Source organism: Theropithecus gelada, chromosome 11, assembly GCF_003255815.1.
Source record: "Theropithecus gelada isolate Dixy chromosome 11, Tgel_1.0, whole genome shotgun sequence".
Taxonomy (NCBI): Eukaryota; Metazoa; Chordata; class Mammalia; order Primates; family Cercopithecidae; genus Theropithecus; species Theropithecus gelada.
The window spans coordinates 109,509,663-109,536,570 of NC_037679.1; the positions used below are offsets into that span (position 1 = coordinate 109,509,663).

Sequence of the window (26,908 nt, forward strand, 5' to 3'; positions counted from 1 at the left end):
AGTAGAAAAACATTAATTGAGCACGTTCTACCTGGAATTTGTTCTAAGTACTGAGACCTGAAGACAAAGACTGATGAGACAGGATCCTTGTCCTCAAAAAATGGTACTCGTAATACACAAATGGCACTAATACGAGGCAGAATGAGATAAATATTATAAAAGAGGTACAAAGTTATTTAACAGCACGAAGGAGAGAGAAATTTTTATTAGAAGTTCATGGGGCCTAGCACGGTGGCTCATGCCTGTAATCTCAGCACTTTTGGAGGCTGAGGCGGGTGGATCACCTGAGGTCAGGAGTTTGACGCCAGCCTAGCCAACATGATGAAACCCTGTCTCTACTAAAAATACAAATATTAGCCAGGCTTGGTGTCTGGTGCCTGTAATCCCAGCTACTCGGGAGCCTGAGGCAGGAGAACCGCTTGAACCCAGGAGGCGGAGGTTGCAGTGAGCCGAGACCGCGCACCATTGCACTCCAGCCTGGGTGACAGAGTGAGACTCCGCCTCAAAAAAAAAAAATTTAAAAAAAATTCATGGAAGAGGTGATAATTGAACTGCTATTTGAAGGCCAAGTAGAAACTGTTATAGGCAGAGACTATGCAGTGTGTCTTTGTAGTTTTCTCCCTGTAAGTAAAGTATGCTTCCATAATTTACGAACTCATTTTGTGCTTATATGTTTCATTTTAGAGAGGTGAGGAGTGAAGCCATATTTCTAACATGTGTGTTAACATCTCTAAAGGCAGCACACGCATGCAACTCTCCTAGGTGCAACTATGTCACATGGAGTATTTTCATCTTCATAGCTATAAGTACACTATACTTGTTTTTTCTTTGTAATAAAAATCCAGGAACACAGATACATTTTTTTGTAAGTGAGATTATGATAAACTGAAAAATATTTACATACTCTGCTTTTAGAAGTGGTTAAATTACCACTTCAACAAGCATAATATTGCAAGTTAATATATTTGAAGTGTGACTAGTGGTATGTTAACAGGTACACATCATCCACAAAATGTTAGAAGTATATATATGGAGAAAAATGCAGTTTATCTTGACGTAAATTATCTGTGTATTAGAAGTAAAATTAAATTCCATTTTTAAAAATCTGCTTTTGTCCCTGACTCATTAAGAGCTTAAGTATTCACTCTAATTGATTTAAAAATTACTTGACAATGAAAATTCTCTCTCTTACAGCCCCTTATCCACCTCAGAATATTTCCGTTCGTATCGTAAACTTGAACAAAAACAACTGGGAAGAACAGAGTGGTAATTTCCCAGAGGAATCCTTCATGAGATCACAAGATACAATAGGAAAAGAAAAACTCTTCCATTTTACAGAAGAAACCCCTGAAATTCCCTCGGGCAACACTTCTTCCGGTTGGCCTGATTTTAATAGCAGTGACTATGAAACTACGTCTCAGCCATATTGGTGGGACAGTGCATCTGCAACTCCTGAAAGTGAAGATGAATTTGTCAGCGTACTTCCCATGGAATACGAAAATAACAGTACACTCAGTGAGACAGAGAAGTCAACATCAGGCTCTTTCTCCTTTTCCCCTGTGCAAATGATATTGACCTGGTTACCACCCAAACCACCCACTGCTTTTGATGGCTTCCATATCCATATTGAACGAGAAGGTAAAGCAGTAGGAAATCAGAGGAAATAAGAACTGATACAAAGGAAGGGGAACTGAAGTGTTTTTAAATTTGAGTTTAGAAACACTGATCATAGACACTCAATCGCCAGAGAATAATGGTAAAGAAAGGGAAGAATGTAATTGGGTATCCAATGCAGACAGAGCAGAAAATCCAAATGAATAGACTGGGTAAGAATCAGAAGGTTTGGGTGATTCACAAGTTGTGAGTACTGCCAACTGTATATATTTTACTGCCTGATATTTCTCATGTCTCAGAACAATGAGGAAAACATCATATTTGGAAATATTTTGAATCAAAGATCTAACTATCCCAGAATATTACAGCATATCCTAGAGAAATTTCCTGTTTTCTCATATGCAAATTTTTAAACATGGCAGCAAAGTAATACTTATGAACACATTACTACTTTCCTCAAGAATATGAGGCTTGTGTCCTGCTAACCAGCTACTCTTGTTCCCTTTAGGGTGTGTCCCTCTGGAACAAGCACCATAGTTTTCCAAAGAGAAGCTGATAGTAACATGGAAAATACACAGCTACTGACATTTCCATATAGCTACTATATTACATTTTGCATTGACTAACTCAGCATCTGAGATTCATTCTTTATAGCCCACTAACTTAGGAAAGCAGAGCCGTGACTTTCAACAAGTTTGGGTCATGATACCTATCTCAATTGTTGTTTGGTAGATTTTTATGGTTATTTGTTGTTTGTTTAGTTTTTACAATAATATACTTCATTTTCCATTTTCCGGGCTAGTAGTTTGAGTGGCAGAGGTTATAATTTGTAAAAATTTGAAGTTACGATGATAGCCTTATTTTTAGGGTGAGAGTTTAAGACCCATGTAGTCTCATATACTGACATATTGTTTACTCCTATTTTACTTAATAGCATGAGATACAACAAAAATCTGTGGATTCTTCTATACAAGATGATGCAGCATTCAACCATAACCAAATAACACATAAAATGAAAATTCTTAATTATTTGAGTCAAAAGTCATTTTCTTGGAATTGCCTACATTTTTTTAAAGTTTCCCTAATCGTCTTTTATTTTTCTGTTCCTAAATATGTTCCTATGGCAAATAGGATCTTGTCATTACAAAATTTTTTTACCGCCTCTTCTCATGAAGGTTCTATTATGCATTTATCTGACTACAGTGTCTTCTTTTGAAGGCTGTTGTAGTCACCAACTGATGATAATGACTTCAAATGAAGTAATAAGCAGCAGAGGATGGATGGACTATGATGCAATGTGAAATAATTCTTTAAGAAGATTTGAAAGCAAATGGATGAAGGAAAAATATTACCATGATTATTATTTTTAAATTTTACTTTAAATTCTGGGGTACATCAGAAAATATACCTTAAAAAATGAGATGTATTTTAAATAAATGTTAAAGCACTTCTGAATGGTTAATACTACCACAAAGAACTTACAAGATATTTGATGCTGGTTATTTTTTAGCCCTTACCTCGTGATGAGGAAGCCAATAATTGTTATCTTTTCCTGACTATCTACTTCTGTTTTGTAAACATAATTTTGTTGGGTAGGAGTACATAAAGATACACAGTGTAGACCCATCCCTAGTTTTATTGATTTGAATGCCATATTTGAGTTTTGTTATTTGGAAGGTTGTAAAAATATTGAACTCTTACTTATATTCTTTAATAGTACCTTTAGTTTAGAGGTGTAACTGAACTTGACAAAAGGAGGGAACATTTAAAATACCTAATTTTTTTTTTCATTAATTGACTTGTCTATACCCAGGGCCTTTCCAGGTGTCAATTCATATATCTTCTCTTTTTTTTATACGATTTAGAGAACTTTACTGAATATTTGACAGTGGATGAAGAAGCACATGAATTTGTTGCAGAACTGAAGGAACCTGGGAAATATAAGTTATCTGTGACAACCTTTAGTTCCTCAGGATCTTGTGAAACTCGAAAAAGTCAGTCAGCAAAATCACTCAGCTTTTATATCAGTAAGTAACAAAGAGATCACTTTACACTTACTGGGGAGCTAGAACAATGGAACTGGTGAGATTATTGATGCTCAGATGTCAACTATTCACAAACCTTAGAGATGCGGAGAAGTCTTCAAGATCAGGAGAGGCTGAGATCCACAAGCTTTGGACAGCAGAGGAAATATATGCATATTTAATAGTAGCAATCCTATCCATGGGTTTAACTTGAGGATTCTTTTCACTATTGTGATAATTGAACATTTATTAAACTGACCTTCCACATTAGCCATAACAAACCCTCCAAGGATGTGGACATACAGTTTGGGAAATGCGACATTTGCTTGAGGCCATAAGGAAATGACATTATAGGACTGTGAAAAATCTCATTAGAGTATTGAGCTTGCGAAGCTCAAAAGAAAGACAAAGATTCAAGTACACCCAGGTGGTCTCCATAAAATTGGTGGAAAAAGCCATAGCTAGAGCAACCTAAAAGCCCAATGTCAAGTCCTAGAGTGGCCTCTACCAATTCCATAAGGGTCACAGCACAGCAAAAGCTAGCCTCTGAAGGTTGCACAAACAGTGCCAGCCTCTATAACGTGTTTAGCTAAACTGACTATGTTTACTGGAAGTATAGAGGTCAAAAATCAGTAACCTACCCTATCAGGAGTTATATGTGCCTTCGATCAGTAGAAAGAAAAACCAGAAGGCAAAGAATAAAAATTGCTTTCAGAAAAGGATAACCACCACATATCCTATTGCCATCTGGAAAGGCAAAATACCACCTTTCGTTCAAGAATGGATGAGAGCAAAAGAGGAGCTCAGTTTATGCAGCAGCTTAAAAATGTTAAAAATATCCCATATACTATTTTTACTAAAAGAAAAACCAAAAATGTCACCTCTGGCAAAAGAAAGGCCTTAAAGATTTATCAGATGCATAGAAAAGGTATTCCCAACTGCCTTGTGTGTCTTTCAAGTATTAGAGACCTTGGACATGTGATTACTTAAGAAAGAGAACAAAGTTGAGAATTTCATTCTTTCCATAAGACTAAAAATGCCTCACTGAACAAATGGTCTCTTTCTGCACCAGTACAGATCCACTGCCCATGTGAACAGCCTCCACGAAAACTCCGCAACAATTCTGGTCTTTCTGACTTCTCTTCTCTGAATTCCTATTCTGTCTCATAGTACACAGCACAAAACACAGAACTTATTAGTGTGTGGTATTTTTCTAGATTTATTTTAGGTGCATCTTGCTTCTCATGTCAAATTGTAAAATCCTAGGCTGGAGTTATACCGTTTGCATATTTATTCATTCTCTTGTACATTCAAGAAATATTTATGGAACCACTTGTATCTTTCATGTGCTCTGCTCTATTCTTAGAGTATCTAAAGTGACTAGTGCCATTGAGGACATGTCGGAATTGCTCAAAAATGTGATTACTTTAAAGAGATGCATCTTAATATTTATCTAGAAAAATACGGGTTCCCAGAAGTTTTGTTTTTTCTCTGTTGCTAAAAGAATGACTTTTTTAAGTGCTTAGGAGATTCTGTTCTATGGTAATGAGTTATTCAGATGTACTGCATATACTTCTTTGGTTTAAAAAATGGATACCACATATATAAATACACCTAACTGGGTAAATGAGCAACAAATTAGGGTGGCTCACGTTTGCTCAGCATAATGTAGTCACACACCAGCTAAAGTATATTTGCAACCCATTTTTCCTGACCAAACTGTTTCACATATTCTGGTATTGAGCTGTTACATTACAATTTATTATATGTTTATGTTGTTGCATTATAATTTACATTTATGTAGCTTTGAAGGCCTTCCCAGAGATGAGAATTCAGGTAGGAATTTGTACTAGTCTGCCAGTAGCCTTATGAAGGGAACACTGTCATTACCCCCATTTTTCACATTAAAAAACAAACTGAATCGCAGAAAGTTCAGTGACTTCCCCAAGTGTCAAAATTAAGATTAGAACTCAGGAGTATTTGATAACAAAATCCATTTTCATTTAGCCTGCAATGACCCAATTCCTCAGGTTGATTATCAGGTCAGTCATAAGGTAAAACTATTAAATAACTGAATTTGTTTTGCTTCCTTCAACCTTTGCCCTCTGTGCCCCCACTACACTAGTACTCTTCAGAACAGTAGTAACACTTCACGTTTATGTAGTTCGCTAACACATATTATCTCATTTGATCCCAGCAGCAACTTTATGAGGTAAATTAATCAGATTGTCACAAAGCGCTAACTCAGGAGACAGGAGGTCTGGGTCGGGTCAGAAGCACTTACTAGCTCTGTGACTTCAGGCAGCTTGTTTATATCTCTGCGCCTCAGTTTCCTCATCAGCAAATGTATTAGTCCGTTTTCACACTGCTATAAAGTACTACTTGAGACTGAGTAATTTATAAAGGAAAGAGGTTTAATTGACTCACAGTTCAGCATGGCAGGGAGGTCTCAGGAAACTTACAATCATGGCAGAAGGCGAAGGGGAAGCAAGAACCTTCTTCGCAGGGTGGCAGGACAGAGAGAGAGAGAGCAGGGGAAACTGCCTCTTTTAAACCATCAGATCTCGTGAGAACTCTCTCATTATTGAGAACAGCATGGGGGAAACCGCCTCCATGATCTAATTACCTCCCATCAGGTCCCTCCCTCGATAAGTGGGGATTACAATTCGAGATGATATTTGGGTGGGGACAGAGCCAAATCATATCAGCAAAATAAGGCAGTGGGTCTCTAAAGTTCTGCTCTGTTCTAAAATTCCATGATTTATCCATTTAACAGATGCAATGACTGAGATTCAGAGACGTTAACTCATTTGTCCAAAGTTGCACCACTAATAAGTACCAAACTGAGTCTTAGTGCAATTATCCTGTTTCCAAATTTTTACTATTTCCTAGTGCTCCAGGAAGTCTCATGCAGGGTTGAGAGCATGGATTTTGGAATCAGACTTCCTGTGTGTCTGATCTTATCTATCAAATCCTAGTTTGACTTACCCTATCTCTGCCTCAGTTTTCGCATCTGAAAAGTGAGATTTAATAAAAGTACTTATCTCATTGGCTTGTTATAAAAGTTAAAGGGGCCAGGTACGGTGGCTCACACCTGTAACCCCAGCACTTTGGGAGGCCAAGGCAGGCGGATCACCTGAGGTCAGGAGTTCGAGACTAGCCTGGCCAACATGGTGAAACCCTCTCTCTACTAAAAGTACAAATATTAGCCAGGCGTGGTGGTGGGCACCTGTAATCCCAGCTACTCAGGAGGCTGAGGCAGGAGAATCGCTTGAACCCAGTAGGTGGAGGTTGCAGTGAGCCGAGATAAGGCTGCGCTCCAGCCTGGGTGACAGAGTGACACTCCATCTCAAAATAAATAAAAAAATAAATAAGTAAATAAATATAAGTTAAAGGAATGAAATACATAACACATATAAACTTGAAGTTTACATGCTAAAAAACAGTTTATATGCTGAAAAGCAGTTTATATGTGAGCATCCGTGTTTTAAGCTCAACCACTACTGTGATGTCCTAGACATCTTCCCAAGAGAACTACAGTAGCATCCTTGTGTCTGTGGTGTCACTGACCTGCCAGGAACAAATATATAAATATATAATGGATTCCGTATCTCTTTACTATAATTAATATCATTTTTTATTATCATTTCCCTTGCACCATTTACACCGAACCTTAGTCTGTCCTCCCCAGTAGAGCCACTTGCTCCTTTTCCTCTCCTGGGTCTCAGCCTAGGAATACAGCATTAAATTAAGGAGCTGAGAAATGCATCCTAAGCAAATAAATGGAAGTTTCACATTTGCATTTCAGCAGGGAATTTCTATAGACAATAATCACCTTAACATGTCTTGAGTCCTTACTAGGTGTCAGGCACTGTGTTAAGAACCACTTTCTGAACATAAGAGAACAAAGCTAAGGATGGGCACTTCTATGGAGATATTTTATGCTAAGGATCCTGTTGTGTTCCTCAAATTATCACCCAGGTTTCAGCCAGCTGTTATTTGTTTGTTTGTTTTTGTTTTTTGTTTTTTGGGTTTTTTTTTGAGACGGAGTCTCGCTCTGTCGCCCAGGCTGGAGTGCAGTGGCCGCAATCTCGGCTCACTGCAAGCTGCGCCTCCCGGGTTCACGCCATTCTCCTGCCTCAACCTCCCGAGTAGCTGGGACTACAGGAGCCCGCCGCCACGCCCGGCTAGTTTTTTGTATTTTGTAGTAGAGACAGGGTTTCACCGGGTTAGCCAGGATGGTCTCGATCTCCTGACATCGTGATCCACCCGTCTCAGCCTCCCAAAGTGCTGGGATTACAGGCTTGAGCCACCGTGCCCGGCCCAGCCAGCTTCTTTAATGGAGCCAGCCTGTTGCGTGTTTCTTCTCTAATAGAGTCACAGCCTGCCTTTTTGTTCTCACTGTTGCCAAATTCAAATGTTTTCACATGATAGTAGTCTAGGCTGATTTGGATCTCGAAGTAATTATTCCTAGAGACCAAAGATCCTAGTAGCAAAGGAATTATAAGCCCTGACGAAATGCCACCCTGCCACGCTCACTCTTTATTAAAAGAGAGGTAAATTTTCTCTGGTGAAGAATTTACCAGAATACTCTCACATGCACATGACGATTGAAGTGGCACTTTCGTTTCTGCTGTTATTGCTTAGGCTGCTGTTTAGATCAAGGTGAGGTCAAGGGGTAGAGAGTTGCAGCTGGGCAGAGGACCTGAAGAGTTGCCAGTCTGACCACCAATCTGACTTTGAATCTCATTGTAAGGGCGAAAAGAAAACATGATTTTTTAAACCAGAATCTTTTATCTTAGTGCAATGTGCAGCCTCCCCTGTGTTCCAATTTGAAATGTGCAGGTCCTTCAGGAGAGTGGATTGAAGAACTGACCGAGAAGCCCCAGCACGTGATCGTCCACGTTTTAAGCTCAACCACTGCCTTGATGTCCTGGACATCTTCCCAAGAGAACTACAACAGCACCATTGTGTCTGTGGTGTCGCTGACCTGCCAGAAACAAAAGGAAAGCCAGAGGCTTGAAAAACAGTACTGCACTCAGGTAAAGGAGAGGAAATGAGGATGGGCTCGCCAGTCCCACCCAAGCACAGCCTTACAGGGCAATGCCAAGGAGGCAATTGCAGGAAGCCATGCTGAGGTCTGCTGGGATGGGTGTGTTGTATGAGTGTTCCCAAGAGCCAGAGGGGCCAGAAATGAGTGGGAATGGCTTTTCCATGGCACTGTCATGTCCCTTTCTCTTCATAGGAGGGTCATGTTCCTTTCTCTTTCATTCCTTATTCAAAAGAATTTGCTGAGCACCTATGATGTGCCAGGTACTAAGATAGATGTTAGAAATTTTTAAACATCCTGCTCTTGCAGAGCTTATAATCTATTGAGAACGATAGATAATTGAACCTATAATGACTGCACTGTATAGAATAAGGCCTTAGCTTAAAATGAATGATGAGAGTCCAGAGGAGTTCACAGAAGAAGGAGCTCAGCATGAGTAACGTGGATGAAGGGGAAAGAGGATTTGGAAACTGGTTGGAGAAAACATCGCAGAGGAGACAACCAAGCAGAGCGTTGGAGGGTTTTTTGTTTGTTTGTTTTACTTTTTTCTATTCCTTTAATTTTCATTTTTACTGTAAAAGTAACATATTCTTGTTAAAAAAAAAAAACTTAAAAATGTAAAGAATATAAAGTAGGCTGGGCACAGTGGCTCACGCCTGTAATCCCAGCACTTCAGGAGGCCAAGGCGGGTGGATCACCTGAGGTCAGGAGTTCAAGACCAGCCTGGCCAACATGGTGAAACCTCGTCTCCACTAAAAATACAAAAATTAGCCAGGCGTGGTGGCACGTGCCTGTAATCCCAGCTGCTAGGGGAAGCTGAGGCAGGAGAATCGCTTGAACCTGGGAGGTGGGGGTTGCAGTGAGCTGAGATATCGCCACTGCACTCCAGCCTGGGCGACAAAGCAAGACTCGGTCTCGAAAATAAATAAATAAATAATATAAAGTAAAAAAACTACCCCCTCAGCAGTCACAACTGAAAAGAGCTTTGAAGAATATATAGGAGTCAGCTGTGCACAGAGGCGAGCGAGGGGCAGGCAGACACAGTGTGCAACTCAGTAGTCCTGCGAGTGGTTAGCAGAAGGAATGCACATGCCAGACCAATCCTTAGTAAAACCGTGCGACTGGAGCCGAGTGGACCTTGCTCTCAGATGCCCTGAGAACCTGGGGCCCAGTCCTATTTTTCTAAATTCTGGCCTTATGTTTTTACATGGTCAAATTTGGTGGTTCTTGGTGTCTTACAAACATATTTTCTTCCCTAAAGGCAAAAGGAAAAAAATAGTTAGCAATTCATGTGGAGTACGTTGGAAATGTAATGTGCAGAAAAGATGTTTGCTGTATGAGAGCTATTTGTAACGTTTCCATTCCTCCCAGGAAAATTAAGCATTTAATGAAATTCAAACAATGATAAATTGTAAATTGATAAGATGAATTCAGGAATCGTGTTCTTTGAAGCACTAGAAAGCCACAGAATGCTGAGATAAGCCCTTACTTGAGAATGAGGCGTCCCTTGAGTTGAATTAAATTAAGGAATAAATATGCTAAACCGATTAACTAGTAATCACAGTTCATTGTGTAACTTATTAGCTTCCTTTCCTGAGCATACCCAAGATGACTGACTCATTACATTGACAGAAAAATGTGTTTTCCCCTACAGACCTTGACCTAGAACTCAACTGCTTCAAGGTAGATTTCTCCCCTTGCCCTACCTAATGTACACATTATATATCTTTCACATAAGATTACAAAGGTTAAAGGAAGAGATAGATATTATAAATTATCAATGAGCCAGAAAAGACCAGTCCAAATGTACTTTTACAATATCTTCTTAAAATGCAAATAGGAAAACAGAACATGAAATGTCCTATTCAGCATTATAAGCAAGAAGACTAATATTTAAAGGGGAGAACAGAAATGAGACCACCATGCTAGGCATCATCTCAATTACCACAAGAACTTTTTGAGATTTGTATAATATCATACCACTGTAGTCCATTATGCTACTAAATAAATGTGTAGAAAAGCACCAATGGAAAGATCACATAAAGTGGAAATAAGACCATCTCAGACTCAAAGGAACCTGCACTATCATCTAGTTCAACCCTATTATTTAAGAGTCTATCATATACAGGTGCAGTGGCTCACGCCTGTAATCCCAGCACTTTGGGAAGCTAAGGTGGGCAGATCACTTGAGCTCAGAAGTTCAAGACAGCCTGGGCAACATAGAGAAACCTGTTTCCACCAAAAAAAAAAAAAAATGTCTATCATATACTTATTTTGACTTCTATGCTCTCTAGCACATTTTTCTCCTTATTCCTTTAGTTGAGGAGGAATAGAATAGAACTGGTATCCAATTGGAAAGACATTGGACTCAACTAAATTCTCAGGAATGAGGACTAAGACAGTCAGGAAAAATATTAGGATGCTAAATGAGTGGAAATTAAGGGGGAGTGGAGTGTGGAATTATTTTGTAAAAAATAAAACACATTACTTAACATGCAGAATGCAGAGGCATTCCACTTTTCCTCCTCCAACACACACCCAAGGAGGTCCAGGCTAAATAAAAAGGCATGGAGAAACATAGAAGTGTACGTATAGGTTAGCAGCTCAGTAAATATTCAGAAATTGGGGAGGATGGAAACTAGTGTTTATAACTTATTACCAAGTCAGGTAATCTGTAATCCAATTACCCTTTTGTCATTTTTTAAATAATATGATGTATGTGCCCATAGCTACTTCTTATTCTTGTTTGTTTCTTTCTTTGTGTGTTTTTTATGAGACAGAGTCTCGCTCTGTTGCCAGTCTGGAGTGTGGAGTGCAAAGTCACGATCTTGGCTCACTGCAACCTCCGCCTCCTGGGTTCAAGCGATTCTTCTGCCTCAGCCTCCCGATTAGCTGGGACTACAGGTGCGCGCCACCATGCCTAGCTAATTTTTGTATTTTTAGTTGAGACGGGGTTTCACCATGTTGACCAGGATGTTCTCAATCTCTTGACCTCATGATCCGCCCACCTCAGCCTTCCAAAGTGATGGGATTACAGGTGTGAGCCACTGTGCCCGGTTATAATGGCATATTTAAACAGCTAGGATTCCAGATAGTCATTTGAATAGTTAGAATCAACTATTACCTAAAACATTATCAAAAGAAAGGAACCTTAACATCACCCTGAAACAGTCTATACTCCTTATGTCCTTTATTACTCTAAACATTCTAAATAGGCAAAATGGGTGATTAATGAGCTAGGTCAGCATTTACACTTACAGTCAGATGTCTACAATGTGTTAAGTTTAAATGGAGCAATTTTTTTGGTTTTTTGGGGGTTTTTTTGAGATGGAGTCTGGCTCTGTCACCCAGGCTCGAGTGTAGCGGCATAATCTCGGCTCACTGCAACCTCCACCTCCCAGTTGCAAGCGATTCTCTTGCCTCAGCCTCCCAAGGAGCTGGAACTACAGAAGTGAGCCACCACGCCTCGCTAATTTTTGTGTTTTTAGTAGAGTCGGGGTTTCACCGTGTTGGCCAGGCTGGTCTCGAATTCCCAACCTCAGGTGATCTACCGGCCTCGGCCTCCCAAAGTGCTGGGATTATAGGCGTGAGCCACTGCACCCGGCCTGGAGCAGTGTTGATAATGTAACACATTATGTGGTTCAATAGCATATTACTTATGTATATATGTTAGAAGAAGGCCTAGAAGAATGCACATCAAAATGTCAGGATTTGTGGGAGGAGAACAAACAAGACTTCCAATTTACTTCATTTGTTCTTTTATTGGGTGAGCAATTTTTACAATAAGCATATATGTTTTGTCATATAAAGTATATGTTAAACAAATAAAATAATACTGCTTAGTTGTGGATAATATGCATCTTCTTATCATAGTTTGTCTCTTTAGAAAATTCTCTATCAGGCTGGGCATGGCAGTTCATGCCTGTAATCCCAGCACTTTGGGAGGTCAAGACAGGAGAGGCGCTTGAGACCAGGAGTTTGAGACCAGCCTGGCCAACATAATGAAACCCTGTCTCTACTAGAAACACAAAAATAAGCTGAGCATGATGGCGCACACCTGTCATTCCAGCTACTTGGGTAGCTGAAGCACAAGAATCACTTGAACCCAGGAGGCAGAGGTTGCAGTAAGCCAAGATTGTGCCACTGCACTCCAGCTTGGGCAACAGAGTGACAGAGCAAGACTCTGTCTCAAAAAGAAAGAAAAGAGAAGAAAGAAAGAGAGAAAGAGAGGAAGAAAGGAAAGAAAGAAAGAAAGAAAGAAAAAGAGAAAGAAAGAAAGAAAGAAAGAAAGAAAGAAAGAAAGAAAGAAAGAAAGAAAGAAAGAAAGAAAGAAAGAAAGAAAAGAAAAGAAAAGAAAAAGAGAGAAAGACGAAAGGAGGAAGGGAGGGAGGGAGATAGGGAAGGAGGCAAGAAGGAAGGAAGGAAGGAAGGAAAATTCTCTATCACATGAAGAGATCTAGTTCACTAAATCTGCCTATATGGCTTCCAGCAGAATTAAAAATCTAAAAGTTGTGCAAGAAACCCTGATATGAAAGAGTATAAATAGGAAAGAAAGAATGAAAATGCCAATTTATTAATTCAGTGTAATCTTATTTTGTTCAAGCCAGTGGAAGGTAAATTTTGGTATATGGCTCCTTTTACTTACATGTAGAGCAAGTTGTACCAATTCAGATTACATAATTTCTACTGTGTATAATCAGTTTCCAGTGTGGAAAGGTTTAAAATTCATATCATATCACCAGTTCTATATGAATCCTTAAAATCTTAAAATGAGGCTCCAAAAAACACCTTACAGCATAGAGAAGCTGTAAACAACATTGTTCTCCATTGATTCATGTTCCTTCTTGGAGCAATTCCACAATTTTATGTATCCTAGAGGTCAAAAAGTTAATAAGATGAATAAAGGTTAGTATTTATTGATACTCGGTTTAAACATTCTCAAACTCTATGAGGTATATAATTTTATTACCTATATTTTAGCAACGAAGTAACCAAGGCAAGAATTTTCAATAAATTATAAAGCATAAATAAACCCCCATGCTAATAATGAGCAGAGTCAGGATTTGATTCCAGGTAGTCCGAAAAAAAAAACCTGTGTTCTTTCCACCAAGCAATACTGTCTTAAATATTAGAGACACTGAAGGCCAAAGCAGCACCTTAACCTTTTAGTTGAATTATCAATTATTGTGCGTGCCAACATTCAACTTTAATAAATGCATTTTATTCATGTATATGTTCTCACTGTTTTTCTATATATGGTATTTGTTATGTATCCACATTTTTTTTAAAAGAGCAGGGCCAGGTGTGGTGGCTCACGCCTGTAATCCTAGCACTCTAGGAGGCCCAGGCGGGCAGATCACCTCAGGTCAAGAGTTCAAGACCAGCCTGGCCAACATGCTGAAACCCTGTCTCCACTAAAAATACAAAAATTAGCTGGGCGTGGTGGTGCGCAACTGTAATCACAGCTACTCAGGAGCCTGAGTCAGGAGAATCGCTTGAACCTGGGAGGTGGAGGTTGCAGTGAGCTGAGATCGCACCACTTCACTCTAGCCTGGGCGACAGAGCAAGACTCCGTCTCAAGAAAAAAAAAAAAAAAAAAAAGAACAGTAAAGAAAGTCTCATCTAAATGAGAAGTGTTCTCTACAGTATTATTTTAGGGGGCTACAACAGCCTGGCAGGGTGCTTACCAGGATATCTCGATGCTTAGCACAGTGACCTGCCCATAGTGTAGATTACAGATCCCAGCACTAGGCTTCCAGTCCCAACACTGCATCTAAATATATGACCTTGGCCATTCTCTGGCTTTACTACATTTATTAAATGAGCACTTTGGACTAGGTCATCTCTAAGGTCATTTCCATTTCTTTTTTTTTTTTTTTTTTTTTTGAGAGCTTGTTTCACTCTGTTTCCCAGGCTGGAGTGCAGTGGCACAATCTTGGCTCACTGCAACCTCCGCCTCCTGGGTTCAAGCAATTCTCCTACCCCAGTCTCCTGAGTAGCTGAGATTACAGGCACCCGCCACCATGCCCGGCTAATTTTCTTTGTATTTTAGTAGAGACAGGGTTTCACCATGTTCGTCAGGCTGGTCTTGAACTCCTGACTTCAAATGATCCGCCTGCCTTGGCCTCCCAAAGTGCTGGGATTACACGCATGAGTCACTGTGCCCGGCGGTCATTTCCATTTCTATAATTAGATATTATATGCTTCTAAATGACAAGAGACTAAAGACATTTCTGTACTGATATTTGCATGTAATCAGCTGACACTACAATTTAGAATGTCAAACTATCCTCATGGTATTGCTGATTTGATTATGGTTAGAGGCTGATGTGTCTCTAGTGTGCATAGTTACAATTGACATTGATGGGTATAAAGCAGTTCACAGGGCTTAGAATAGAAAAAATTTGAATCTTCTAGGTTCCCTTCAAAGTTCACATAAACTATAAATCATCCTAATTTTGGAATCTGACAGCTTCAGTAAAGTCTTCTGGATTTCAAAGTCATCTGTGATTCCAAAAAGAGTCTCTGAATATTATTTCAGCCTCTGTGTAACATTCTGAAAGCCCAGCTCTAAATAAATCTTATCGGGTGTTTGGTTTAAAGGTGAACTCAAGCAAACCTGTTATTGAAAATCTGGTTCCTGGTGCCCAGTACCAGGTGGTAATATACCTAAGGAAAGGCCCTTTGATTGGACCACCTTCAGATCCTGTGACATTTGCTATTGGTAAGTTGCTGGCCAAAAGAAGAATGAGTGACCTATATATTAGGGTACTAACTGGAGGGGTGCAATATGCAAGCTCAAATCATTATCGTCGTATTTGGAAAGCCTATCTTAGTTCATCCAATATGCTACCGTCAGAGTAATACACAGCTAGAATTGTATACTTGGAAAACATTCTTAATATTTATTACTTGTGGAAAAACTCAGAGCCAAACATACTTTAGTTTTCAATGATTACACAACAAGAGTAAAGCTGTGTGCCGTGGCACACACCTAAAGTTCCAGCTACTTGGGAGGCTGAGGTGGGAGGACTGCTTGAGCCCAGAAGTTGTTTGTTGTTGTTGTTGTTGTTGTTGTTGTTTTTGAGACAAAGTCTCGCTATGTCACCCAGGTTGGAATGCAGTAGTGCAATCTCAGCTCACTGCAACTTCCGCCTCCCAGGTTCAAGCGATTCTCCGGCCTCAGCCTCCTGAGCAGCTGGGACCACAGGCACGTGCCACCACACCTGGCTAATTTCTTGTATTTTTAGAAGAGACGGGGTTTCACCATGTTAGCCAGGATGGGCTCGATTTCCTGACCTCGCGATCTGCCCGTCTTGGCCTCCCAAAGTGCTGGGATTACAGGCATGAGCCACCACACCTAGCCGAGCCCAGAAGTTTTAATCCAGCCTTGGTAACACAGCAAACCCTGTCTCAAAAAAAAAAAAAAGAGAAAGAAAATAGGAAAGAAAGAGAGAGAGAAAGAGAGAGAGAGAAAGAAAGAAAAAGAAAGAAAGAAAGAAAAGAAAGAGAAAGAAAGAAAGAAAGAAAGAAAGAAAGAAAGAAAGAAAGAAAGAAAGAAAGAAAGAAAGAAAAGAAAGAAAGAAAGAAAGAAGAAAGAAAGAAAGAAAGAAAGAAAGAAAGAAAGAAAGAAAGAAAGAAAGAAAGAAAGAAAGAAAGAAAGAAAGAAGGAAAGAAAGAAGGAAAGAGAGAGAAGGAAGGAAGGAGGGAAGACTGAAAGACGAAAGGAGGAAGGGAGGGAGGGGGAGGGCAGGGAGAGTCAGGAAGGAAGAGGAGGAAGCAAGGAAGCGAGGAAGGAAGGAAGGAAGGGAGGGAGGGAGGAAGGGATTGTATCAGAAGAGTGAAAATTTGGGTCATTAAGTAGAAGTTTGAGGCCATTGCTAAGACAGTAAACATTCCTTCTTAACTTTATTTTTCTACCCCCTTCCTCTCTTCTTTTTAGTTCCCACAGGAATAAAGGATTTAATGCTCTATCCCTTGGGTCCTACGGCAGTGGTTCTGAGCTGGACCAGACCTTATTTAGGCGTGTTCAGAAAATATGTGGTTGAAATGTTTTATTTCAACCCTGCTACAATGACATCGGAGTGGACAACCTACTATGAAATAGCAGCAACTGTCTCCTTAACTGCATCTGTGGTAATCTTCCCTTAACCAACTGTCACTCTTTCCTATGGGAACAGGCAAGCCTTTATGTACCAAATGTATCTTTTAAAAATTATCTATAAATTTGATTATTTTGTAAATATACATAGTGTGTTAGTTCATTTTCACATTGCTGACAAAGAAACACTCACGACTGAGCAATTTACAAAAGAAAGAAGTTTAATTGGACTTACAGTTCCACGTGGCTGGGGAAGCCTCACAATCAGGACAGAAGGCAGGGAACAGCAAGTCACGTCTTATACAGATGGCAGCAAGCAAAGAGAGCTTGTGCAGGAAAACTCCGTCTTATAATAACCATCAGATCTCATGAGACTTACTCACTATCACAACAATGGCATGGGAAAGACATGCCCCCATGATTCAGTTACTTCCCACAAGGTCCCTCCCACAATATGTGGGAATTCAAGATAAGATTTGGGTGGGAGCACAACCAAACCATAGTATTCTTCCCCTTGCCCCTCCCAAATCTCATGTCCTCACATTTCACAACCAACCATGCCTTCCCAACAGTCCTGAAAAGTCTTAACTAATTAACTCAAAAGTGCACAGTCAAAAGTCTCATCTGAGACAAGGCAAGTCCCTTCTGCTCATGAGTCTGTAAAATCAAAACCAAGTTAGTTACTTCCTAGATACATTCGGGGTACAGGCATTGATACAGCTGTTCCAAATGGGAAACATTGACCAAAACAAAGAGGCTACAGGCCCTATGCAACTCCAAAATCCAGTGGGACAGTCAAATCTCAAAGCTCCAAAATGATCTCCTTTGACTCCATGTCTCACATCCAGGTCATGCTGATGCAAGAGGTGGGTTTGCACGGTCTTGGGCAGTTCCACTCCTGTGGCTTTGCAGCATATATCCCCACTCCTGGCTGCATTCACAGGCTGGCATCGAGTGTCTGCAGCTTTTCCAGGTGCACAGTGCAAGCTGTCAGTGGGTCTACCATTCTGGGGTCTGGAGGGTGGCGGCCCTCTTCTCACAGCTCCACTAGGCAGTACCCCAGTAGGGACTCTGTGTGGGGTCTCTGGCCCCACGTTTCCCTTCTACGTTGCCCTAGCAGAGGTTCTCCATGAGGGCCCTGCCCCGCTGCAGCAAACTTTTGCCTGGGTATCCAAGTGTTTCCATACATTTTCTGAAATCTAACTGGAGGTTCCCAAACCTCAATTCTTGACTCCTGTGCACCCACAGTCTCAACACCACATGGAAGCTACCAAGGCTTGGGGCTTGCACCCTCTGAAGCCACCACCTGATCTCTACGTTGGCCCCTTTCACCCATGGCTAGGATGCAGGGCACCAAGTCTCTAGGCTGCACACAGCACAGGGACCCTGGGCCTGGGCCACAAAACCACTTTTTCTTCCCAGACCTCCAGGCCTGTGATGGGAGGGGCTTCCATGAAGACCTCTAACCTGACCTGGAGACATTTTCCCCATTGTCTTGGGGATTAACATTCAGCTCCTCATTATTTATTCAAATTTCTGCAGCCAACTTGAATTTCTCCTCAGAAAATGGGATTTTCTTTTCTATCACATTGTCAAGTTGCAAATTTTCCAAACTTTTATGCTCTGTTTACCTTTTAAAACTGAATGCCTTTAACAGCACCAAGTCACCTCTTGAATGCTTTGCTGCTTAGAAATTTATTCTGCCAGATACCCTAAATCATCTCTCTTAAGTTCAAAGTTCCAAAATCCCTAAGGGAGGCACAAAATGCTGCCAGTCTCTTTGCTAAAACATAACAAGAATCACCTTTGCTCCAGTTCCTAAAGATTTCATTGTCCATATCATTATCAGCATTTTGGTCAAAGCCATTCAACAAGTCCTAGGGAATTCCAAACTTTCCCACATTTTACTGTCTTCTGAGCCCTCCAGACTATTCCAACCTCTGCCTGTTACCCAGTTCCAAAGTCACTTCCACATTTTTAGGTATCTTCTCAGCAGCACCCCACTCTCAGTACCAATTTACTGTATTAGTTCATTTTCATGCTGCTGACAAAGACATACACAAGGCTGGGCAATTTACAAAAGAAGGAGGTTTAATAGGACTTACAGTTCCACGTGGCTGGGGAAGCCCCACAATCATGGCAGAAGGCAAAGAGGAGCAAGTCATGTCTTACATGGATGGTACCAAGCAAGAGAGCTTGTGCAGGAAAACTCCCCCTTATAATAACCATCAGATCTAAAGAGACTTACTCACTATCATCAGAACAGCACAGGAAAGACCTGCCCCCATGATTCAGTTACCTCCCACCAGCTCCCTCCCACAACACGTGGGAATTCAAGATGAGATTTGGGTGGGGATACAGCCAAACCATATCAGATAGGTATGGCTATTTTCAAGGTTTTTTCGTTGTTTTTGCTTTTAGGTTTTGAGATTCTCTTTTGTTTTGAGAGGGAGGGAAACAGATAATTGTGTGAAGCTAGCAGTCATCTCTAATTGAATATATTTGTTAATCAACATTTTTTCCTAAGCACAGAATAGAGCAATCAAGTGCTTATTGCTTCTCCCAGATCCTGGGGAGGAACACAAAGAGATTTCCCTTTAGTATTCAATAGTTAGTTTGACACTGCCTAATTTTAATGATGCCTCTTCGTGGCATCCACAGATCAATTAAATACCTCTAATGTCAGGCTTTTAGAGGATGGTTTTTAAGAAAACGGGTAAAAATTGCTCTTTCTGAAATTGAGATAATTTTGAAAAGTGTAGATTACCCATGGGCTATTCACAAAGTACACAATTGCTCTCTACCCAGTTGAAGTCTCTGAAGGACTCCTGTTCATGGTTTACCTTGAAAAAACACCGAGTTGTGAGAGGTTACTTGTCTTAGAAATAGGGAGAAATGTATGTACAGTCACTTATAAATAAGCACTATTTCACGTGTGTAATATTACAAAATTGCAAAATGAAACAAATATTGGAAATCTTTGGCTGTATATCTTTAAATCACTTTTTAAAATTTATATTTTTCTATTTTACTTTATATCTCATTTCATTCTAGAAAGAATATTTTATTATAGTAAATTTAGGAAATACAAAAAGACAATATAAAGGAAAATTAAAATTACGTATTAATTTTTTATGAAAGTAACTCTACTCCAAAAATAGTACTTTCTCCCACAGTCTTTTGTCTCCTTGCTTGCTTTTCTCATTCAGAGAATAGCTAATCTGCTGCCAGCATGGTACTACAACTTCCGGGTTACCATGGTGACGTGGGGAGATCCAGAATTGAGCTGCTGTGACAGCTCTACCATCAGCTTCATAACAGGTGAGGCGTGTGTGGGGAATGGTTCCATGAGGAGGGAGCATTATTGTGAGGAGTTACCAAGGTTCCAAATCTCTAGAAAGTGCCAGTCATTCACCCAGCACTGGTGAACATCAGTTTCATGGGAGATAATATTGATTCTGATGATTCATTATTTTGTTTAGTTGATAATCTTTAAAAATCAAAATACCATTTTTATTCTGAGCTACCACCATTGACTTATTTTATTCTGAGGCACTGACCTTAATTTATGTACTCCCCAGCTGGGATTGATTAGAATAGAGATATGGCAGGCACAGCCATCAGCTTTACACTACACAGTCAATTTATTTTACCCATATGATTATTATATTTGTTAGAGTGCCTCCATTTTCTTATTAATTAAGCCATTTTTAAAGTCATAGGCTGACTGCAGTAGGGTCCATTGTGGAAATAAAAAAATAGGGTTTAGAGACAGATAGATCTGGATTTGAATAGACCCTCCCACACACCACATATAATCTTGAGCACGTTAACGTTTCTAAACCTGTTTTTTTTTTAATGTGGAAAATGAGGATGATAATAGTATCAGTTGTCTGTTATTACAACTTCATTATTATATAAGCTACTTTGCAAAATACAGGCACAAAGTTTAAGCACTTAAAAAACGATTAGTCTTAGATCCTCGGAAACCTTAAATTATGTAGTTGCATCATCAGTAGTCAGAGATAGCAATGAAAAGGGAAAATTCATCAAAGAAACACTAATCTTTGTTGTTTGAACTAAGACATTTCAAGAAACTTTTATCAAACGACAAGGTTGTAATTAGAGTTGTCCTGAGAAAACAGAGGAGAAAAATACTGCTTAGAAGAATAATTTGGCAAACAGTTTCCTCAGTGGACATCTAGTTAACGCTGTTGAAATTTATCAGTGAAAAACAGTGGAAAGAAATCAATGATCTGTGAATTCTTACACAATTAACTTCCATAAGCATGTCTCTTTTCTCTACTAGCCAATATCCAGAGCACTTTTTGTTCCAGATTTTAATAGTAATATTAGAGCATAAAAGTGAAATAATACCCAAAAAGGAGAAAATAGCAATTACTTGGCAAGCACTGTGTTAGGCGTTTACCTATATTGATAATCACATATTTAATTATAATTAAACTTCACTGTATCAATAATTCTTATAATTTAACTATATTGATATAAACGTTCTGAGAACGCTCTTTCCTTCTCACCACAACAGTTGTCTAGAAAAAGCCCAGATGTAACATCTCAACCTGGGACTGCTCATTTCTAGCTGTCAAACTTTGAGCAAATTATCTTAATGATTCTGGGCTTCTATTTTCTCACCGGCAGAACCCCCTAAAATATCAGCTAAATAGGCTCTAAAGCCTACTTGGAGACAACTGGTTAGTAGAGCAAGACTTAATATATTGAACACCACCTTGACAGTCTTTGCACTGTCTCTTAAGGGGGGCAAAAGAAATGAAATATTAATAGGATTTGGCTTTCTGGTTCGAGCGGTATAAAGTATGCCTTTCAAGATGGGAAATTGACTAGGATTTGGCATACTTCATAACAGTTTAAATGGACATAGCAAGGCTGGATTCATAAACTATGGTTAATAAACAAGCTGCTTACCTGTTAAGCAGTCTGTTGTCTCCAATGTATTGATGTTGACGATTTTCTATCTTTTCCTGGGTCAAATAAATAAATGATGCTGAACCAGCAGTCTGTAGGTATTGTCTGAGCATATTGACAGAGATGGTCTCAATTCTCACATCTATAAAATGGGTATAATAATAATAAATAAATAATAATAAATATCCCACAGTATGTGTGAGAATTAAATCATGTAACGTAAGTCACTATTACAATATATATGATAGATTATTATCATGTTTATACTTATTTTTTAAACCAGTTGAAAATTGTAGTAGGCTTTTTTTAATCTTTTTTTTACATTTTACTTTAAGTTCTGGGATGCATGTACAGAACATGCAGGTTTGTTACCTAGATATACATGTGCCATGGTGGTTTGCTGCACCTATCAACCTGTCATCTAGGTTTTAAGCCCCACATACATTACGTATTTGTCCTAATGCTCTCCCTCGCCTTGCTCCCACCCCCCAACAGGCCTCATATAATGCGAATACTTATAACAAACATTCATAACTAGCTATGCTTTCAAAAATAATTATTCACTGAAGAATTTGTAATATATAAAGTAAAAACGCATGTGTGTGTGATGTTTTTTACCTTCTTATTTAAAGCAAATAAGAATCTCATGCTTAGCTCTCCTATGCTTTAATTTTCCAAATTGTGTGGTATAAAAGGAAACAAGAACAAAATATTTGAATTAGGTGTGATTTATTAGGAACTCAAGTACACCATCTTTGTTAGGCAATTCAGTTGACTAGCCCTCAATCATAGTAATTATGCTGAGGGGCCAAATTATTAATAAACAAATAGTGACATCTTGTGGCCTGCTAGCAATATGCTAGGTTTTAAAGCAACAACATGGAAATAAAAATCTGACATGTTGAGAGGAAAGAGACATACTTCTGGGTTTGCAATTTTAAAGATATTTCTTTTCCTCACTAACATTGGAACATGAGAAAATATCCTTTGAAGAAATATATGCATAGGTTCTTGTATATGATGAAGTATGTTGGAATATATTAGGAGGTTATAAGGAAGCCAAGGTTATTTTCCTTTAGTAGAATATTCTGAAATATGATGTAGATTTCTGTTACTTGTTAGATGAATTGTTTATCTTTCAAGATTTTATTGCTAAGCATACTATATAAATGCCACTCCTATTTCACATGAAACAGAAATGCATTTTTACTTTATATATTACAAATTCTTCAGTGAATATTTTTGAAAGCATAGCTAGTTATGAATGTTTGTTGTAAGTATTAGCATCATATTAGGAGAAATGATTCTTTATAGAAATTTTCCAAAGATTTTAGTTGACATTATGCTGTATCTCAGAATGGAACACCGACTGTCTTCAAACCAACGTACACATGATATTTAAATTCAACTGCGTATTTGTTTTTTAAAATAATCAGAGTTAGCAGTTACTTTAAAAAGTAATTAAAATATGTTTTCAGAGCCTATATAGTATAAAGCTTGTGATGAATTCTCCTCCCTAGTTAGCAAATGTTTAATTTTTTTTTTTTTTCTTTTTGGCTGGGCGTGGAAGCTCACGCCTGTAATCCCAGCACTTTGGGAGACCAAGATGGGCAGATTGCTTGAGCCCAGGAGTTCGAGACCAGCCTAGGCAACACAGAAAGATCCCGGCTCTACAAAAATTACAAAAATTAGCCGGGTATGGTGGCCTGTACCTGTAGTCCTAGCTACTTGGTAGACTGAGGCAGGAGGGATGCTTGAGCCTGGGAGGTCAAGGCTGCAGTGAGCTGAGATTGTGCCACTGCACTACCGCTTGCGTGACAGAGTGAGACCCTGCCTCAAAAATAAAAATAAAAATAAAATAAATTAAAAGTAATTTTTTTTTTGAGGCAGGGTCTTACTCTGTCACCCAGGCTGGAATGCAGTGGCAGGCTCATGGTTCACTGCAGCCTAGACCTCCTGGGCTCAAATAGTCCTACCCCCTCAGCCTCCCTAGTAGCTAGGACAACAAGGTGTGCCACCATGCCCGGTTGAATTTTCTAATTTTTTGTAAAGATGGGGTTTTGCTATGTTGCCCAGGCTGGTCTCCAACTCCTGGACTCAAGCGATCCACCCACGTCAACTTCCTGAAATGCAGGGATTACAGGCATTCCCTGCTTAAATTTTTGAAAATTTAAATGTGTAAGATGATAAAGTAGCAAGCTTAGTGTTAGAATTTAGCTTCGTGGCATGATTTAAAAAAAAAAAACTTGTTCTTCCCTTCTTTCCTCTCTCACTACTCGCTCAGCAGCATTTATTAAGAGCCTGTTTTCTGCAAAGCACTGGGCTAGAACACTGTAAATAGTGTCTTGTTATTTTATGGAAATAACATTTGTCTTCTATCCTACTTGTAGTACTATGATCTTCTATCTTTCTACCCTTGTATCCTACTGTTCTTTATTCCCATAAACGTCTTTGCTGCAAGTAAATGAAAGAGACTTAGTTTACAGGACTCTAAGTTATTTAATCCTACTTGAATAATAACTCCACTGATGCCTATTAATATTAATTGGTTGATGTAACAAATATACCCAAATAAGTGAACTTTTTAGGAATTTTGTAATGGTGAAATTTATATAAAAGACTTTGATATCCTCAGGTACAGATGGGTCTGGGTGTCTTGTATCTTAGATTTACAAGATGTGGGATCCCATAAAACAAGTGCCCATCCTGTATCACCATCCTTCACTGTTAATGAGAGGTCCTGAAGTTACCAAGACTATCGTGTGCTGTGAATTCTAATTCGCTAAGTTGACTCTATGTAGGATTTCATGCTCTACTAGTAAGTAATTTATTTATCTGTCTATTATACTAAATTGTGCCTTGTTTCTCCCTTGTAGCCCCAGTGGCTCCAGAAATCACTTCTGTGGAATATTTCAACAGTCTGTTATACATCAGTTGGACATATGGGGATGATACAACGGACTTGTCCCATTCTAGAATGCTTCACTGGATGGTTGTTGCAGAAGGAAAAAAGAAAATTAAAAAGAGTGTATGTTTCTTTGAATGCTAGTATTGGGTGTCTGTAAATTTAGTTTTATGAACTATTGAAAACCACTAAACAATCATTTATTGATGCATCAAATGTTTGCATGCCAGTTGTCTGTTTTAGGCTCTGGAGATAAGACAGTGAACAAAAATTAAATTCTTCCTTTCATAGAGCTTACCATTTAATCTTTAACAGTGAGCTGTAAGAGCTGCAACTATTGATTTCATTTATATTTAGAATTATGATTTCAGCTTTTTCTTCAGGATGCCAAACATTTTCAAGGAAACTACAATTAACATATTTCCAATTTTTCCCATATATCACCAACACCTAAAGATTTGGGGACTTTGGGACTACTGACTTCTTTTCTCCAAAATATGCTTTTTGATGTTTATTGATTAGGGTACAGACTAAACTATTGTAATAAAGAAACAAACAAAAGGAGAGTGGCTCAAACAAAATAGAAGTTTATACCTCTCCCATTAAAGCACAGGACTAACCGGGCACTTCTGCTTTAAGGGGTCGACCAGGGAGGCAAATTCTGTTTTGTTGTTCCATCTGCCACTATGCACAGTCCTTGTCTCTAGAGATAAACCTTTATCATCATTACCTCCATGTTCCAGCCTGCAGGAAGGGGAAAAGAAAAGGGAGGATGTGGGAGCCCAGCACTTACAGGATATGAACTGAACTATAAGTTGTCCATGTGGCTTCTACTTAAAATCCACTGATCAGAGCTAGGTCACATCGTCCCCTCTAGCTGTAGGAGAAGATGGAAAATAACAATGGCCCTTAGGTAGGAAGCCACACGTCTACAGATATGGGTAGGTTTCTTTTAAATTTCTTAGAATGTACGTATCAGTAGCAACTCAGTAATTTTCTTTTCTAAAACCTGTTATGAATATATGAGAAAATGTCAGAATGAGACCCATTCCAAATAAGGGAATTAATCACAAAATTGTTCTGATGTATATAATGCATTGTTAAGGCTACCTTGCATTGGGTCCAACTGAGGAATTTATAAAATTTTCAGAAGATATAACGTATCTATAATATAATAAATTGCAGAGTGCAGCATAGAACAGAGAGGGAATGTGTCTGCTATAGTCCTTTAGTTTTTTGGGGTGGTGCAGTGACTCATTCACTAAAAGTTTAAACCCTCGATTTTGATGATCTTGCAGGTAACACGCAATGTCATGACTGCAATTCTCAGCTTGCCTCCAGGCGACATCTACAACCTCTCAGTAACCGCTTGCACTGAAAGAGGAAGTAATACCTCCATGCTCCGCCTTGTCAAGCTAGGTAAGAAGAGGACACAGAGATGGGTGTGAAATAATCATGTTGGGAGAACTAATGTTTGCATCATTTGATTCAGCAAGACCTCCTCAATTCAATGAAATAATAACAGAAAAATGGCTAATTTTTTATGAGTAGAAAATGGACATTCGTACTAGCAAAAGAGTATGTTCAACTTGGTACAAGTTTCTGTGAGTGGGATACATACTGTTCTGGGAAACAGTGGTGTTCACTATTCTTGGTAAGGTTAAAGAAACCAGGTAGTCATAGGATTTTGGAGATGGAAGCACATTAGAGATTATCTAATGCAGTGTTCACAACCCTATAAGACAACATTTTATTTTCATATTAATATTATGTAATATTATGTAATACCCTCTTTATTATCTTAAATAGTAATGGATTTTAAAATCTACATATTGATTTTTTAAATTTTATATAGTTTCCTAACTCTAGTATAAAATCAAGACAAAAAGAAACTAATTTATAATAAAATAATATGGATTCCCTATGTATATGTTCAGACACAACTACTCTAAAAGACATAATGAAATTACCTGATGCCTGGATATAATTAAAATGAATAAGTTGGGGTTTACAAGAAATAAAAAGATCACTAGTCTTTTATATAAGAAGTATAAAAATAAGCTAAGAAATGAACAATTTAACATAAATTAATTAATAACAAATAACTAAACAAGCATAGATACAGGTAGATCCTAGAATAAAAACTAGAGTTAAGATAAGTACTCAAAGATGAGCTATATTATCATATAATGAGAGAAAGATGGAAATAAGTTTAATTAAAGTAGGGACAACACACCAAAAGTTTATAAATGGCAGCATAGAAGCAAGCT

The 26,908-nt window shown here is 38.8% G+C and overlaps 1 protein-coding gene across 2 annotated transcripts in view; it reads left to right on the top strand.

Annotated features, from left to right (window-relative positions):
* The window catches only part of PTPRO (protein tyrosine phosphatase, receptor type O), a 271,545-nt gene that overhangs the window by 171,913 nt on the left and 72,724 nt on the right, over nt 1–26,908 (top strand). For both annotated transcript variants that reach the window (XM_025403255.1, XM_025403256.1), the window contains exons 5-12: nt 1,195–1,638; nt 3,480–3,641; nt 8,484–8,680; nt 15,292–15,412; nt 16,631–16,824; nt 19,999–20,110; nt 24,610–24,761; nt 25,937–26,057. In XM_025403255.1, the coding sequence (XP_025259040.1) occupies nt 1,195–1,638; nt 3,480–3,641; nt 8,484–8,680; nt 15,292–15,412; nt 16,631–16,824; nt 19,999–20,110; nt 24,610–24,761; nt 25,937–26,057 (1,503 nt within the window). The remainder of the gene's footprint in view (nt 1–1,194; nt 1,639–3,479; nt 3,642–8,483; nt 8,681–15,291; nt 15,413–16,630; nt 16,825–19,998; nt 20,111–24,609; nt 24,762–25,936; nt 26,058–26,908) is intronic.